The 14243-nt window shown below is 43.5% G+C and overlaps 1 protein-coding gene across 1 annotated transcript in view; it reads right to left on the reverse strand.

The window, feature by feature from the left end:
• Window positions 1-398: 398 nt before the first annotated feature.
• The window catches only part of DIAPH3 (diaphanous related formin 3), a 122504-nt gene continuing 108659 nt past the window's right edge, over window positions 399-14243 (reverse strand). The window contains exon 28 of the mRNA XM_087726315.1: window positions 399-945. Coding sequence (XP_087582441.1) covers window positions 689-945 — 257 coding nt within the window. The 3' untranslated portion in view covers window positions 399-688. The remainder of the gene's footprint in view (window positions 946-14243) is intronic.

The raw sequence follows: 14243 nt of genomic DNA on the forward strand, positions 1-14243 counted from the left end.
AACTTTATAAGAAGATATATATATATATATATATATATATATATATATATATATATATATATATATATATATATATATATATATATATATATATTGTATTGCACATTCCAGAGAACGAGTAACAAAACTGTAAACATATATAGCTTGATTTGCATTTTTTTTAACATTCCACCAATAGTTTATGTGAAAAGACATGTCAGTTGTTAAAGGTGAGCCATAGAAAAAAGTCAGTTTTCATTGTTTTAATTGCCTCCCAACCAGTTGCAAAATATTAAGCCCATATATTATAGTAATACAATTTTAATTCGGACCCAAAATATTTATGAATGTGCATTTCAAAATGCAATGACAAATATGCAGCAGCATGCAAAATGTATATATACACAGTATATATATGTGTGTGTGTGCTTTAAAATATGTTAAACATTATTTGTGATAGCAATTAAAAAGATTTTTAAATATATATTTTACCAAGTGGCGTGCCACGTCAGAAAAAAGCAGTGGAGATTGGGAGTTTTAAATAAGGAATAATTTCTCCCTCAATGTTAGGAATATGCTAATAGCTACTTGCAGGTATTTATGATGTGAAGCATCGTTCTGAGCTGGTGCAATGTTATGAATAATGTAGCCGCGTATTTTCTTGAGCGTCTAAATGAGTTCCAGAATTTTATGCAACTGGTTAAAACGGTCACAGGGCTCGTAATCTCGCGAGCAACGCTTCCACCTCAGGAATCACCTCTCCTTTAGTGCCGCCAAGTTCTACTTCTTCCTTTCTGCTAGATCCTCCGCATGGGCCTTTCTTTTTTCCAACTGAGTTTCTCTTTTCTACCGATGCATTGGCTTCGTTTTCACGATGAACGGCCTTGCTCGCGGGGATCTTCACCGAAGTTCCGTTCATATTGTGGTGGGGATGCACCCTCTCTCCTGTTGGTGCTTTCTGGTTGTCTGTATGAGAAGAAAACAAACCAATTTTTTTGCTGTACATTTGCAGTGAGTTGCATAATACGGATTGGCCCATTTACAATGTTGGTAGAGCTTATCTTTACTCCCAATGCTGCCCCGTCACCAACTCTTTTCTGGAGGGGAGAAAGGGACATCCCACCGTCTGTTAAGCCAAACTGCAACCTCAGAGAACAGTTCTCTGCTTGGTTTTTGAAGTCTACTTAGTCCTGATATATTACCTTGGCTGCTCCTGTTTAATCGGGGCCTACGATGCTTCAGTTAGTTGCAGGTTTACCTCAGCCGTTGAACGCTCACTTTGCAAAGATGGATGACGCCTTCAATGAGCCAATGATTATCACGCACTCTAAGAGTGTCAATGGCTGGTTTTACCAGCCGTGCTAAAATAACATGATGTTTGAGATCGTTGCTAAGCCTAGAAAAGGTCCCCCGTTTACATTCTATAGAAACCATGGCATTTTTTGGAGTTTCATGTAGTTTTCCTCAGCTCTTTTTTTCTTTCTTCCTACCATCTTTCTTTCGCTTCCTTCCTTCCATTTTTCTTTTGCTTCCTTCCTTTCATTTTTCTTTCGCTTCCTTCCTTCCATTTTTCTCTTCCTTCCTTCTATTTTTCTTTCTACTCCTTCCTTCTGTCTTTCTTTCCCTTTCTTCCATCTTTCTTTCACTTCCTTCCTTCTATTTTTCTTTATCTTCCTTCCATCCATCTTTCTTTCACTTCCTTCCATTTTTCTTTCTCTTCCTTCCGTCTTTCCCTTCCTTCCATCCATCCATCTTTCTTTCCCTTCCTTCCTTTCATCTTTATTTCTCTTCCTTCCTTCTATTTTTCTTTTTCCTTCCTTCTGTCTTTCCCTTTCTTCCTTCCTTCCATCTTTCTTTCCCTTCCTTCCTTCTATCTTTCTTTCTCTTTCTTCCATCTTTCTTTCTCTTTCTTCCTTCCTTCCATCTTTCTTTCCCTTCCTTCCATCTTTCTTTCTCTTCCTTCCTTTTATTTTTCTTTCTCTTCCTTCCTTCCCTCCATCTTTCTTTTTCTTCCTTCCTTCCGCCCATCTTTCTCTTCCTTCCTTCCTTCTTTCCCTTCCTTCCATCTTTTTTTCATTTCCTTCCTTCCTGTATGTGTGTACAAATTCACAAAAAAGATTTCACCTATGCTTTCCTGGGGAAGAACAATAGGAGGGCACAGCAATGGGAAAATTGTCCGGTGAGAAAACATGGTAGCTGGCAGCCTGGCAGGAATCATTTGCAAGATGTTACCAACTTGTCTCAGTTCAGACAACGTTTTTTTCCCCTTTCCAAACGATCTTAGAATTAAGCCAGACTGAGCATTGGATAGGACCAGCTTAAAATTTTATTGATTGATTTGCATCCTGACTTTATTATTTTAAACAAATACCTCAAGGCAACCGACATACTCAACACACCTTCCTCAGCCAATTTTCCTCACAAGAACCACCCTGTGAGATAGGCCTGAGAGAGAGGGACTGGCCCAAAGTCACCCAGTTGGGCTTTCATGACAAAGGCAGAACTAGAACTCCCGCGTTTTAGCCTGGTGCCTTAACTAAACCAAAGCTTAAGGGAGGACATGCGTTGAGATAAAAGAATATAGTTCTGACAGGAATCAAAAGGAAGGATGGATTTTTATATCCCTCGATTCATGAACATGGGTAGGATGTGTAGATTCTGCCTATGCTGAGGTAAGCATAATTCATTCAAAGAATTTATAATAATTCCTGAACTATGGCACTGAAGCAGCTTAAAACATTTTTCCAGAAGTATTCTAGAGCAGGGGGATCAATCCTAAGGCCTCTGGGCCAGATCCCGCCGGTGGGCTGTTTGGATCTGGCCCGCGGGGCTGCCCTGGAAACAGTGAAGAACCAATCCGCGGTGCCTCTGCCAGAAAAAAAGAGCTCTTGAGGGCCGCGGGCAGCCCTCCCAAGCTTTGCATTGGCAGAGGGTTATAGGAGGCCGTCGCAGCTGAAAACGGAGCTCTTGAGAGCCGCGGGGAGTCCTCCCGAGCTCCATTTTCACCGGCAGAGGGTTGCAGGAAGCCGTCACAATCAAAAACGGAACTCAGGAGCCCGTTTTCACTGACAGAGCGCTCGAGCCACCACAGGCGCCCCCAAAGCAAGTGATGTCAAGCTGGCCACACCCACACCAGCCACATCCACCCCGGCCCCCCAAGGTCAAACACAACCCTGATGAGGCCCTTAATGAAATCGAGTTTGACACTCATGTTCTAGGGATACAAACAATTCTTCGCATCTTGCTCTCCAATTAAAAAAACAAGAACAAAAAAACACCCGCTACGTATTTACTAGACTAAAATTACAGCAGCTCATGCTGGATTTGGCTGCAGCAACAGTTCTACGGCAAAGCAGAAGTCCGAACGTACATTTCCGTAGCCCAAGCAGCGTATTGTTAAGTTGACCCACGTCACGGTTGTTGTGAGGAAAATTTGGGGGAAATGAATCAAGCTCCAAAAGCAGGATAAATGGAAAATAAGGAGGAGGTGGTCTTCCAGCAGGAGAAATGGAGAAACTTCTAGAAGGCTGCTGATCCGGCTGGCATCAACTGCCCTCAGAAGACCAACTCTTGGGATTTGATGTTTGTTTGATCTGGCATTCTAGAAGACGAGCGAAGCTTATTTTAGCTCTCCGTGCGGAGCCAAACGTCGTTTTAACTGATTTGTCAAGCGTACAGATCAGTACACTGATTTCACAATTTCCCAGGAACAACAATGGAGAGAGGTTGTTTATGTATGTATAAGTTCAATCTAGACTGTGATGTTTCTCTGTGTCATGTGTGCGCACATAATGGTTATCTTTTTTGAGAGCTGAATGCAATGAAATTTCATTTTAATGTATGTTGTCACATTTAAAGTGACAATAAAGATTCTGTTCTATCCTATCCTATCTTTCATTCAATATCCCAGTCCTTTTTCTCTATTCTATTCTATTATCTATTCCGTTCTGTTCTGTTCTATTCTTCATTTCAATACTCTCTATTCTATTCTATTTTATTCTATTCTTCATTCCAATACATTCTATTCCATTCTTCATTCCAATACATTCTATTCTATTCTATTCTTCATTACAATACTCTATTCTATTCTATTATCTATTCCGTTCTGTTCTATTCTTCATTACAATACTCTCTATCCTATCCGATCCTAAATTAAGTTTACAGTCATGACAATGAGTCAATTAACAGGACTTTCCAGTCTATAGACAAAATAAATTGAAAACCCAAATAAAGTTATTTTGCAACTGAAGCTACAATAAATAGGGTATTTTTTTTCTCTTATAAACATCAACATCATTTTAATAACCGCATAACATCTTGCGGGGTGGAATCTGGGCAACTGAATGGAGATGAGTGTTTATTGGCCAGATGCCCTTCCTGTTGCCAATGCGGAGTTTTGTTCAGCAGATAAATTCTCATTGTGCCCACAGAAAAACATTTGGCTCTACCTAGGATCGAACTCACAGCCTCCTGTTTGTGATGCGAGAGCTCCACCTCTAGGCGACCGCACCACTCATTTTTTTCTTATAAACATGTGTCCATGTCCATAAATAAGTGTGATCATTTTAATAAACAGCAAAAGCCCCTTTTTCATATATAATTCAGTCTCCTGCTAGTGAAAATAAGTGACTCACGACTGTTTTTTCACACCACCACTGCAGCATCCCCAAAGTCATGTGACCCAAATTCGGACGCTTAGCAACCGACTCATATTTATGACGGTTGCAGTGTTCTGAGATCATGTGATCCACATGGTCATGTGACAAGCAAAGTCAACAAGGAAGCCAGATTCACTAAACAATGTGATGATACTACCTTAACAACTGCAGTGATTCACTAAACCACCATGGCGTGAAAGGCCGTAAAAATGCAGCAAAATTCACTGAGCGACTGTCTCGTTTAGCAAAAGGCAGGGGTGTCAAACTCAAGGGCCGGGGGCCGGATCTGGCCCACGGGACTGACCTGGAAACAGTTAAGGACTAACCCGCAGTGCCTCTAACAGCAAAAACAAAGCTCCATTTCCGCAGACAGAGGGTTGCAGGAGGCCGTCGCAGCTGAAAACGGAGCTTGGGAGTCCGTTTTCGCTGGCAGAATGCTCGGGCCACCACAGGCACCCCCCGATACAAGTGATGTCGAGCTGGCCACGCCCACCATGGCCCTGCCCACCACGGTCACCCAGAGGCGGCCCTCAATGAAATCGATGTTGACACCTCTGGCTTATGGGATCCGACTGAAGTCCCGTTTAGTTCGGCCCTGTGTTTCAAAATTCCCGTGCTTGAGAGTCCTAGAAATGTCATTGCCTAAACCCCTTGTTTGTTCCCAGAAGGCGCTCGACGGGGAGTTTAAAAAAATGAATTGCAGATTTTTTTTTAAAAAAAACCCACTAAAGTAGGAGACCTTAGACAATAACTGTCAAACTTCAAATGCACTCCGTTGCGATCTCCCTTTTTAACGAACCTCGAGAGAGATTGCAAACTTTATTTTATTTTTTTGCAAAAAGGAATATTCAATATTCATGTAACCTTGAACAAGGCTTGAAAATGGCTTCAACAAACTTGACATGACATTTAAAAGGGATTTTTCCCCCTTTCTTTTTTTTTCTTTTTTTTCTTTTTTGGGTTATACGCTGAAAGATGTTCCATCATCCCAATTGTAATGACTTTGGAGCCCAGGCAGTCACTCATGACAGTGTGTTTTATGTGACTGGTGAAAATCCCTACCGAAAACAGCTTGTACATTAAAAGGCTGCTGCGGAAGATATTTACTGCACTGTCAGTCCCTGACCAGGGGCTCACAATGATGGATGAGTTTTTTTATGCCCGTTTCTTGGGCAATCTCGACAAATTCTAGGAAGCATCATCACCTTTCGGCTGTTAGGGAGAAGAAGAAAAAAAAACAGTCTTCTAGAGCTTCCTTTATCAAGAGGGCTATTGATGCTTAAAAATCTAATAACCCAGGGAGCAATTTTCATTTAGTTGCCATTTACTGTTTGATAAAATAGCGTCAACGTGTCGCCAAGGTGAAACGCAAAGGTTAGATGATGCGGCTTTGGGGGAAGGTCTATAAATAGGTAAATCTGTTTTGCAAGGGAGGGTGCGGCGCGCACGGGGTTCCCTTCGAGGGAGAAAAGAATAATTCCGTTAGCCTCAAAAAGAAGAATAGGCATATGAGAGGCAAACGGCAATTCAAGATCTTCGTAAAGGCTCTGGTATTTTTTTGGGGGGGGGAAGGAAACTATTTTCCTGCCATGTAAGATTTTAACAGGAGACATTTTAAACCTGATAACGTACCCGTTTCCCCAAAAAATAAGAACCTATCCTGAAAATAAGACCTAGCATGTTTGACGTGTATGCCTAATATAAGCTCTATCCCCAAAATAAGCCCTATTTAAGAGCCGGCTGTCGGTTCTTTCTAGTTGCTCGTGGTGATGCAGCCACAAGGCGAGGCAGAGGGGTGGTGGAGCTGCCCTGTACTGGCTTACCACAGGGCCCCTGCAGCCAGGTCATCCACGCCTCAACACCTGCCTCACGGCGGCCTCATCAGTAGCCATGTGCAGTAGGAGTCCACGTGGCCATTGGCCCACTTGTTCCGCTTGCTCATGGCCGCATGGAGCAGGACATCGAGTGGTGTGTTGGTGCCGCGGCCGTGAGGCAGGTGTCAGGGCGTGGAGGGCCTGGCTGTGAGGGCCCTGAGGTAAGCCTGTGTGAGGTGCATCGGGCAGCTCGAATCCCCCCTCCCTGCCTCTTGGCAACAGCACTGGCACTGTGTAGCCTCCTGCCCCGCTGTGAGTAAACCGAAAAAGTAGGCCTCCTGTAAATGGGGGGGGGGAATAACACGCCCCTCAAAATAAGCCCCAAAATGGGGGCCCAAAGGAAAATAATACCTGGTCTTATTTTGGGGAAACCACAGGTGGAAGGGTAAAATATATATACAATGTTGTAATTTAGGGGATAGGTTACTCTTTGTGGATTTTTTGTCTGTATTTATTAAAAGAATATACAAATATGGGTTTCTAGGTAGCCCTTGCTTAAAAACCATTGGGACTGCAATCTTGGACATCGACTGAAGTCGTTGTTAAATGAGACATCGCCTGACTGATTTGCTCAATGACTGCAATCTCGGAACACCCAGTTGCGGTCAATAAACGGTCTCGAGTGGATGGAAGGGGGGGGGGGGTGCCTCAGGCGGGTAAACTTGCTGGAAGCCAGGGCTTGTAGAAAGCTTTCTACAAATCTAAAATACATATCCGACATGGCGTGTATTTGGAAGTTGCAGCATTTGATGCGAGCGTTGAACTTTGCGCTGATAGCAGAGCAAACTCAAATTCTAGCTAGACTAAATTTAATTTCCCTAGAATGCGGTTAAACATAATTGCAGGTTGTGGGTGTCTATTATATAGGGTAGCAATTTAGGCATTTGCAGTGCTAGTTTTACTCCAAAATGAATTCTTTTGAAAGTTTGCCTCTTTAGAAGTAGATGAATTAAGATCTGCATCATTTTATCAATGCATACATTTCTGATGACCTAGTATCTTTTTAAAAGATCGAAATAACAAGCACTCTCTTCACTTTCTGTTCTGTTCTTAAACTATCAAAGCAGCCTTCAAATTGTAATATAATTGTTTTAAAAATCAGAAGTAATAACATCTCTTCCTATCTATCTATCTATCTATCTATCTATCTATCTATCTATCTATCTATCTATCATCTATCTATCTTTTATCATCTTTAAACAAACAGTAAACAGTAAGAGAGGTGGAAGGGACCTTGGAGGTCATCTAGTCCAACCCCCTGCTCATGCAGAAGACCTGTACTAGGGATTCAAACTGCCGAACTGCCAACTTTTCTGATTGACAAGCTCAGTGTCTTAGTCACTGAGCCACCTCGATCTATTGCAATGTATGTATGTATGTATGTATGTATGTATGTATGTATGTATGTATGTATGTATCTATCTATCTATCTATCTATCTATCTATCTATCTATCTATCTATCTATCTATCTATCTATCTATCATCTACTTATTGCAATTTATCTATCATCTATGTCTCTCTATGTCTCTCTCTCTCTCTCTCTCTCTCTCTCTCTCTCTCTCTCTCTCTCTCTCTCTCTCTCTCTATGTCTGTCTATCTATCTATCTATCTATCTATCTATCTATCTATCTATCTATCTATCTATCTATCTATCTATCTATCTATCTATCTTCCTACACTGAGATGGTGTGTACATTTTCTCCTATAATTCCTACAGATAATACAATAATGGGAGGAAATATTTCTAGTTACTTAGCTTCTGCACGTATATCTAGAGGTAAAAATGAAAACTAAATAGCACTGGCTTGAAATGAGAATTCCATTCTCATTTGCAAATGATAAAGTCTGACTTTAAAATTTGAAAAACATCTTTGAGAACTTTCAGTTCAGCACTTCCGAACAGATAAAAGTGTTTTTTTTTAAAGAATAATTTTATTTTTTTCTAGCCTTAACCCCGCTGTTTTACTGGGAGAAATAGTGTTTGAAAAGGTTTTCTGTACGGCTCAGAATGGATTCACCTTGGTTTTTTTCCTGATTTGGATATAATTAATCATGTCAAGAAGAGAGCGTTAAATGTTATGAAGAAGATACTAGACATTTTTCTTGCGGTATATGTACAAGGAAGGAGATAAATGTTATAGTTTCCTATTTCCTTTAGCGAAATAGCTATTTGTTGAGTCATATATTATATTTTGTTTGCTTGCTTGCTTTTTCTGCAACAATATTCACCATTTGGTTAAGAAAAGCGAAGGAGTTTTCCAAAAGCAGAGATGCCCTTGTCCTTCTCAGAAATGGAAGTATTTGAGGTCCTTCTATAATAGAAAAAGGAACAAATGATCATTCCTAAAAACCAATTTTTAAATAATGTCAAATGCATAGCATGCCCATCAGGATCCAAGTTTAAGCCTTTCTACAGAGTCACTTAAATGAGATGCGCGGTGTAGAAACTAAATAAATAAGTACGATAGAACATAGCAAAAGTATGTAGATTTATATACCGCTTCACAATGCTTTGCCGCTGTCTCTAAGTGGTTTACAGAGTCTGCACATTGCCCCCAACAATCTGGGTCCTCATTTTATTCACCTCGGAAGAATGGAAGGCTCGGTGAGTCTTGTGCCGGTCTGGATCGAACTGCTGGCAGTCGGCAGAATTAGCCTGCAATACTGCATTCTAACCACTGTATTTTGAGAGGCTACTCAATTTTCTTTTTGTGTTGTAAAAAGCTGAGTCCGCAGAAACGAGACGGGGGGGGGAGCCAAGGTGGCGCAGTGGTTAGGGTGCAGTACTGCAGGCCACTTCAGCTGACTGTTATCTGCAGTTCAGCGGTTCTAATCCTACCGGCTCAAGGTGAACTCAGCCTTCCATCCTTCCGAGGTGGGTGAAATGAGGACCCAGACTGTGGGGGCGATATGCTGACTCTGTAAACCGCTTAGAGAGGGCTGAAAGCCCTATGAAGCGGTATATAAGTCTTACTGCTATTGCTATTGCTATTGGTGCTGCTTGCACTGTCTTCCATCAGAGGACAGCAGAAGATGCTTCCATCTGGGGGAACAAGGACATTAACGCCATCCCAACCTTTGCTTAGCAAACTAATCCACAGGGCCAGTGTCCAGGAATAGGGAAACCACTGCTTTTCTATTAAAGTTGGGGCAGTGACTTTGATTGTGTCTTGTTGGTGCCAAGTTTAGTGCCTGCTTATAAGGGAGAAGTTGTTGATTAAGGAGAAGAAGCTCGAATGGTTCATCTCTATAAAACACCCAACTATCTTCAAGCTGTTGAGCACAGAACGGACTGGAAAAATAGCAATAACAACAGCACTTAGACTTATATGCCTGTTGTGGCCCACCAGTGGAGCTGGCAGCAGATTCAGACAATGAGGAAGTTGGGGAGAAACATGGACCACTCCTAGAGTCTGGGGAAGGCTCTGATGAAGGCTCTGTGTCGAAGGCTGAGAGGGGTCCAGAGCCGTATGCCAGTTATCAGCTGCCTTCAGAGTCAGACATCAGTGAACAGATGAACAACTGGAGCCTGTTCCCAGTGAGTGCATGTGCAGAATTGCCAGACAAAGGGAACAGCTAAAGAACAGGGGTCAACTTGGAAGTAAGACCACAGGTGGATGATGAATGCCTCCTCCCAGAGGAAATAAAAGAGGAGCAAAAGGGGAGTGGAGTTTGCAGGAGACAATTAGTTCGCTTAATTGGTTCGTGACTCTCGGAGACTCCTTGCCAGGTTTTGCAGAGATCGGCCTGGCAGCTCTCCAAGCCAGATAAGGTCTGTGACTGTAAATCCTCCCCTAAAAGAATGAATGCTGAATGTCATAGGAATGAGCAGAATTCATAGCCAATTAATAAAGGGGTTTTTGTCGGGAGAAGGAGAAGCCTCAGTTAGGAGAATGCCATTCCATAGCACTTTCTTGGTAGTTTATAATGTCAGCATTATTTGCATGTTGCCCCCAACAGTCTGGCTCCACATTTTACTGACCTCGAAAGCCGACCTTGGAACAGGGGTGTCAAACTCAAGGTCCGTGGGTCAAATGCAGCCCGCGATGTGGTTAGATCTGGCATGCGGGGTTGCCCTGGAAACAGTGATGGACCGGCCCCTGGTGGTGCCTCAGCCCACCCCAGGCTAGCCGGGCGCTGATCTACAACTTGGCGGCAGCCATCCGGGCTGGAATGCAGTCAGCCTTTAGATCCGCGGGACTGCTCTGGAGCCAGCGTGGAGTCACCCCCGCCCTGCCCCCCTGGATGCGCACTGGAAATAATAGCAATAGCAGTAGCCTTATATACCGCTTCATAGTTTAGAGTTTTAGAGTTTTATTAGTATTTGTAGGCCGCCCTTTTCCCTGAGGGGACTCAGGGCGGCTCACACAAAACAGGGAAGGGGGAATACAGACATTAAGATAGAAACATATAATAAAATAGTGGGCAACATACATTCATCATTCGGGAGGGGTAACTATCCTTATCCCCAGGCCTGACGGGCGAGCCAGTTCTTCAAGGCTATGCGGAAGGCCTGGACGGTGGAGAGGGTACGAATCTCCACGGGGAGCTCGTTCCAAAGGCCTCTCTAAGCGGTTTACAGAGAGTCAGCATATTGCCCCCAACAATCTGGGTCCTCATTTTACCCACCTCGGAAGGATGGAAGGCTGAGTCAACCCTGAGCCGGTGAGATTTGAACCGCTGACCTGCTGATCTAGCAGTAGCCTGCAGTGCTGCATTTAACCACTGCGCCACCTTGGCTCTTATAATGGATCTCCCAGCCCTTCCTGGGCCACCAGAGGCGTCCTCCCCCCAATGTGAGCAACATCAAACTGGCCCCCCTAACCCAACAACGCATCCTGATGCGGCCCTCCATGAAATCGAGTTTGACACCCCTGCCTTGGAAGGATGGAAGGCTGAGTCAACTTTAGGCCTTGTCAGGATCGAACTCTAGGCTGGAGACAGAGCTTGCCTGCAATACTGCATTCTAACCACTGTGCCACCAGGGAATCAGTATGCAATAAAACGAATTGAATTGAATTTTATTATTTGTATGCCGCCCTTCTCCGGGAGGGACTCAGGGCGGCGAACAACTCAAAGGGGAAAAGGGGAACATAAAACAGAATACAAGTGATTAAAATTACCAAGAATCACACAACCATACAAGTCGAGAGGGGAGGGGAACTCATCAACCCCAGGCCTGCCGGCAAAGCCAGGTTTTGACGGCTTTTCGGAAGGCCTGGAAAGAGGTGAAGGTTCGAATCCCTGCGGGGAGTTCGTTCCAGAGGGCCGGAGCTGCCACAGAGAAGGCCCTCCCCCGGGTAGTAGCCAGGTGGCATTGGCTGGTAGACGGAACCTGGAGGAGGCCAACCCTATGTGATCTAATGGGTCTTTGGGAGATAATTGGCAGCAGGCGGTCTCTCAAGTACCCAGATCCAATACCATGAAGGGCTTTATAAGTTACGACTAGCACTTCGAAGCGTATCCGGAGACTGATCAGTAAATTTTTCTATAAATGCTCTAAGATGGATTCCTTTAATTAGGTAGGTCTGTTTGGGGAGCCAGGATACGCTGTTCCTTTAGGAGAAGTAAAACTTTTAAAATGAAGATGTGTTTTCGAAGTGGGCCGATGTCCTCTGAAGACTGGGGGGCCAGGTGTCAATTCTGTTTGAATGGATAATCATACATTCATCGATTGGCCACGTTATTGACTCAACTGTCAGTTCCTCTCCGTATCCCAACCACTTAGTGCTACCATTTGCAGCTATGTTCCAAGTTTCTCAATACATTTTTAATGAGAAACTATACCATCCCAGTTCTCCTATAGTATTGCAGCCCTCCAGTGTTTCACAAACACTGGGAAAGAATTCATAAGCTTGTCATATCCCAGGAAAAGTCTATCTGACATTTCCTTCCTCTACTGTCTTCTTTTAAGTAGAGAGGAAGAGACCGATTAGATCCCACAGATTAGGCCTCCTCCGAATTCCATCCACTGGCCAATGCCGATTGGCTACCACCCGGAGGAGGCCTCCTCTGTGGCTGCTCTGGCCCTCTGGAACGATCTCCCCGTGGAGATTCGGACCCTCACCACCCTCCAGGCTTTCCGCAAAGCCTTAAAAACCTGGCTGTTCCGTCAGGTCTGGGGCTGATGAGTTTCTGTCCCCGCTCGAATGGTGCGGCTGTTGATTGTTTTTAAAATTGTGGTGTTGTGTTGTCCGTTGTCTTTCTCTGCCCCCCCTCCCCCGACTTGGTTTGTGAGCCGCCCTGAGTCCCTCCGGGAATAGGGCGGCATAGAAATATAATAAAATTGAAATCGAAACAAAGAAAGTAGAGAAAGGCAGCGTAAGCCAGTCACACTCACAAAATAGGATTTTCAGCAGCCAGTTCCGCATAAGAAAACTACTGTGTTTCCTGAAAATAAGACACGGTCTTATTATCTTTTGACAACCCCCCTTCGAAATAAGTGCTGGGCCTTATTTTCGGGGAGGTCTTATTATTTTTGAGGTGTAGAAGGTGGTGAGCGTGGTCCACTCATATATTTACAGGGAGGGATTATTTTAGCGCATGCGCTCAAAAGCCCGATTGGGGAGGGCTTATTTTAGGGAAAACACGGTATGCGTTTCAAAAGTTTCATTTTTATAGAACTATCATCTGGTCATTCTGGAGAAAAATGTAGAAGCCAGCCAAGTATGTTATAAAAAAACGAACAAACTTTAAACAGCTTTCAGGGCCTTATAGGTAAAGATATATGTGGGCTTGAACAGAATGAAGTTTAGTGCAGTTGTAAATAAGATTGTAATGTTAACAGTTGCGTGAACACTTAATATTGCGGCTGTAAGTCTGATGTCACGTCAGCGCGAGCAACCTTGATATATTAGCACAAACCCTTTCCCCTAACACAACATTCCTTCTACATTGTTCACCCATCACCCTTCACCTAAGCTAAGCAAATATGACAGAGGAGGTCACATTGTCAAAGCATTTCAAGGAAGAAGCTTTGCCAACTGTTGACAGAGAGAAGGCAAGGAAACCGAAGTAGTAGGAATAGAGCACACGCAAAGGTGAGATATGATGCCAGTGGAAAGCAAGATATAAAATCAGCTTCCGAAATAAGAAACAGGCCATAAAACTAGAGGACACCTAGGAGGGGCGCAGCAACAATAACAAAGATATAAGAGCAAAAGTCGCATTGAATACTGCATCCAGTTTTGATCACACCACTATAAAAAAGATGTTAGATGTTGAGACTTTAGAAGGAGGGCAGAGAAGAGCAGCCAATTAGGGAAAGGGATAGTATTAACTTACTTTCCCTATCAGTTCTCAAATGTGAGCGTGTGCTCTCTCGCACCCCGTTGGCGCATGCGCTCAGGCTTCCATGCATACACTTTGGCTTTAAAAAGGGCCTAAATGGGATGTCACAGAGCTGGGGCAGATGGTCCAAACTGGTAGAATAACACTACCAATTAGGGAACTGGAGACTAAAACATATGAAGAGCGGTTACAGGAACTGGCCATGGCTAGTCTAGTGAAGAGAAGGACTAGGGATGACATGGTAGCAATCTTCCAATATTTGAGGGGCTGCCACAGGGTCAAGCTATTTTCCAAGGCACCCGAAGGCCAGACAAGGAATAATGGATGGAAACTGATCAAGGAGAGTTTCAACCTGGAAATAAGGAGGAATTTTCTGACAGTGGGAACAATCAACCGATGGAACAGAAGTTGCCTTCAGAAGTTGTGGGAGCTTCATCATTG

The sequence above is a fragment of the Thamnophis sirtalis genome, unplaced genomic scaffold (assembly GCF_051295495.1).
Source record: "Thamnophis sirtalis isolate CommonGarterSnake01/CBP01778 unplaced genomic scaffold, rThaSir2_p1.2 scaffold_12, whole genome shotgun sequence".
In the NCBI taxonomy this organism is placed as follows: Eukaryota; Metazoa; Chordata; class Lepidosauria; order Squamata; family Natricidae; genus Thamnophis; species Thamnophis sirtalis.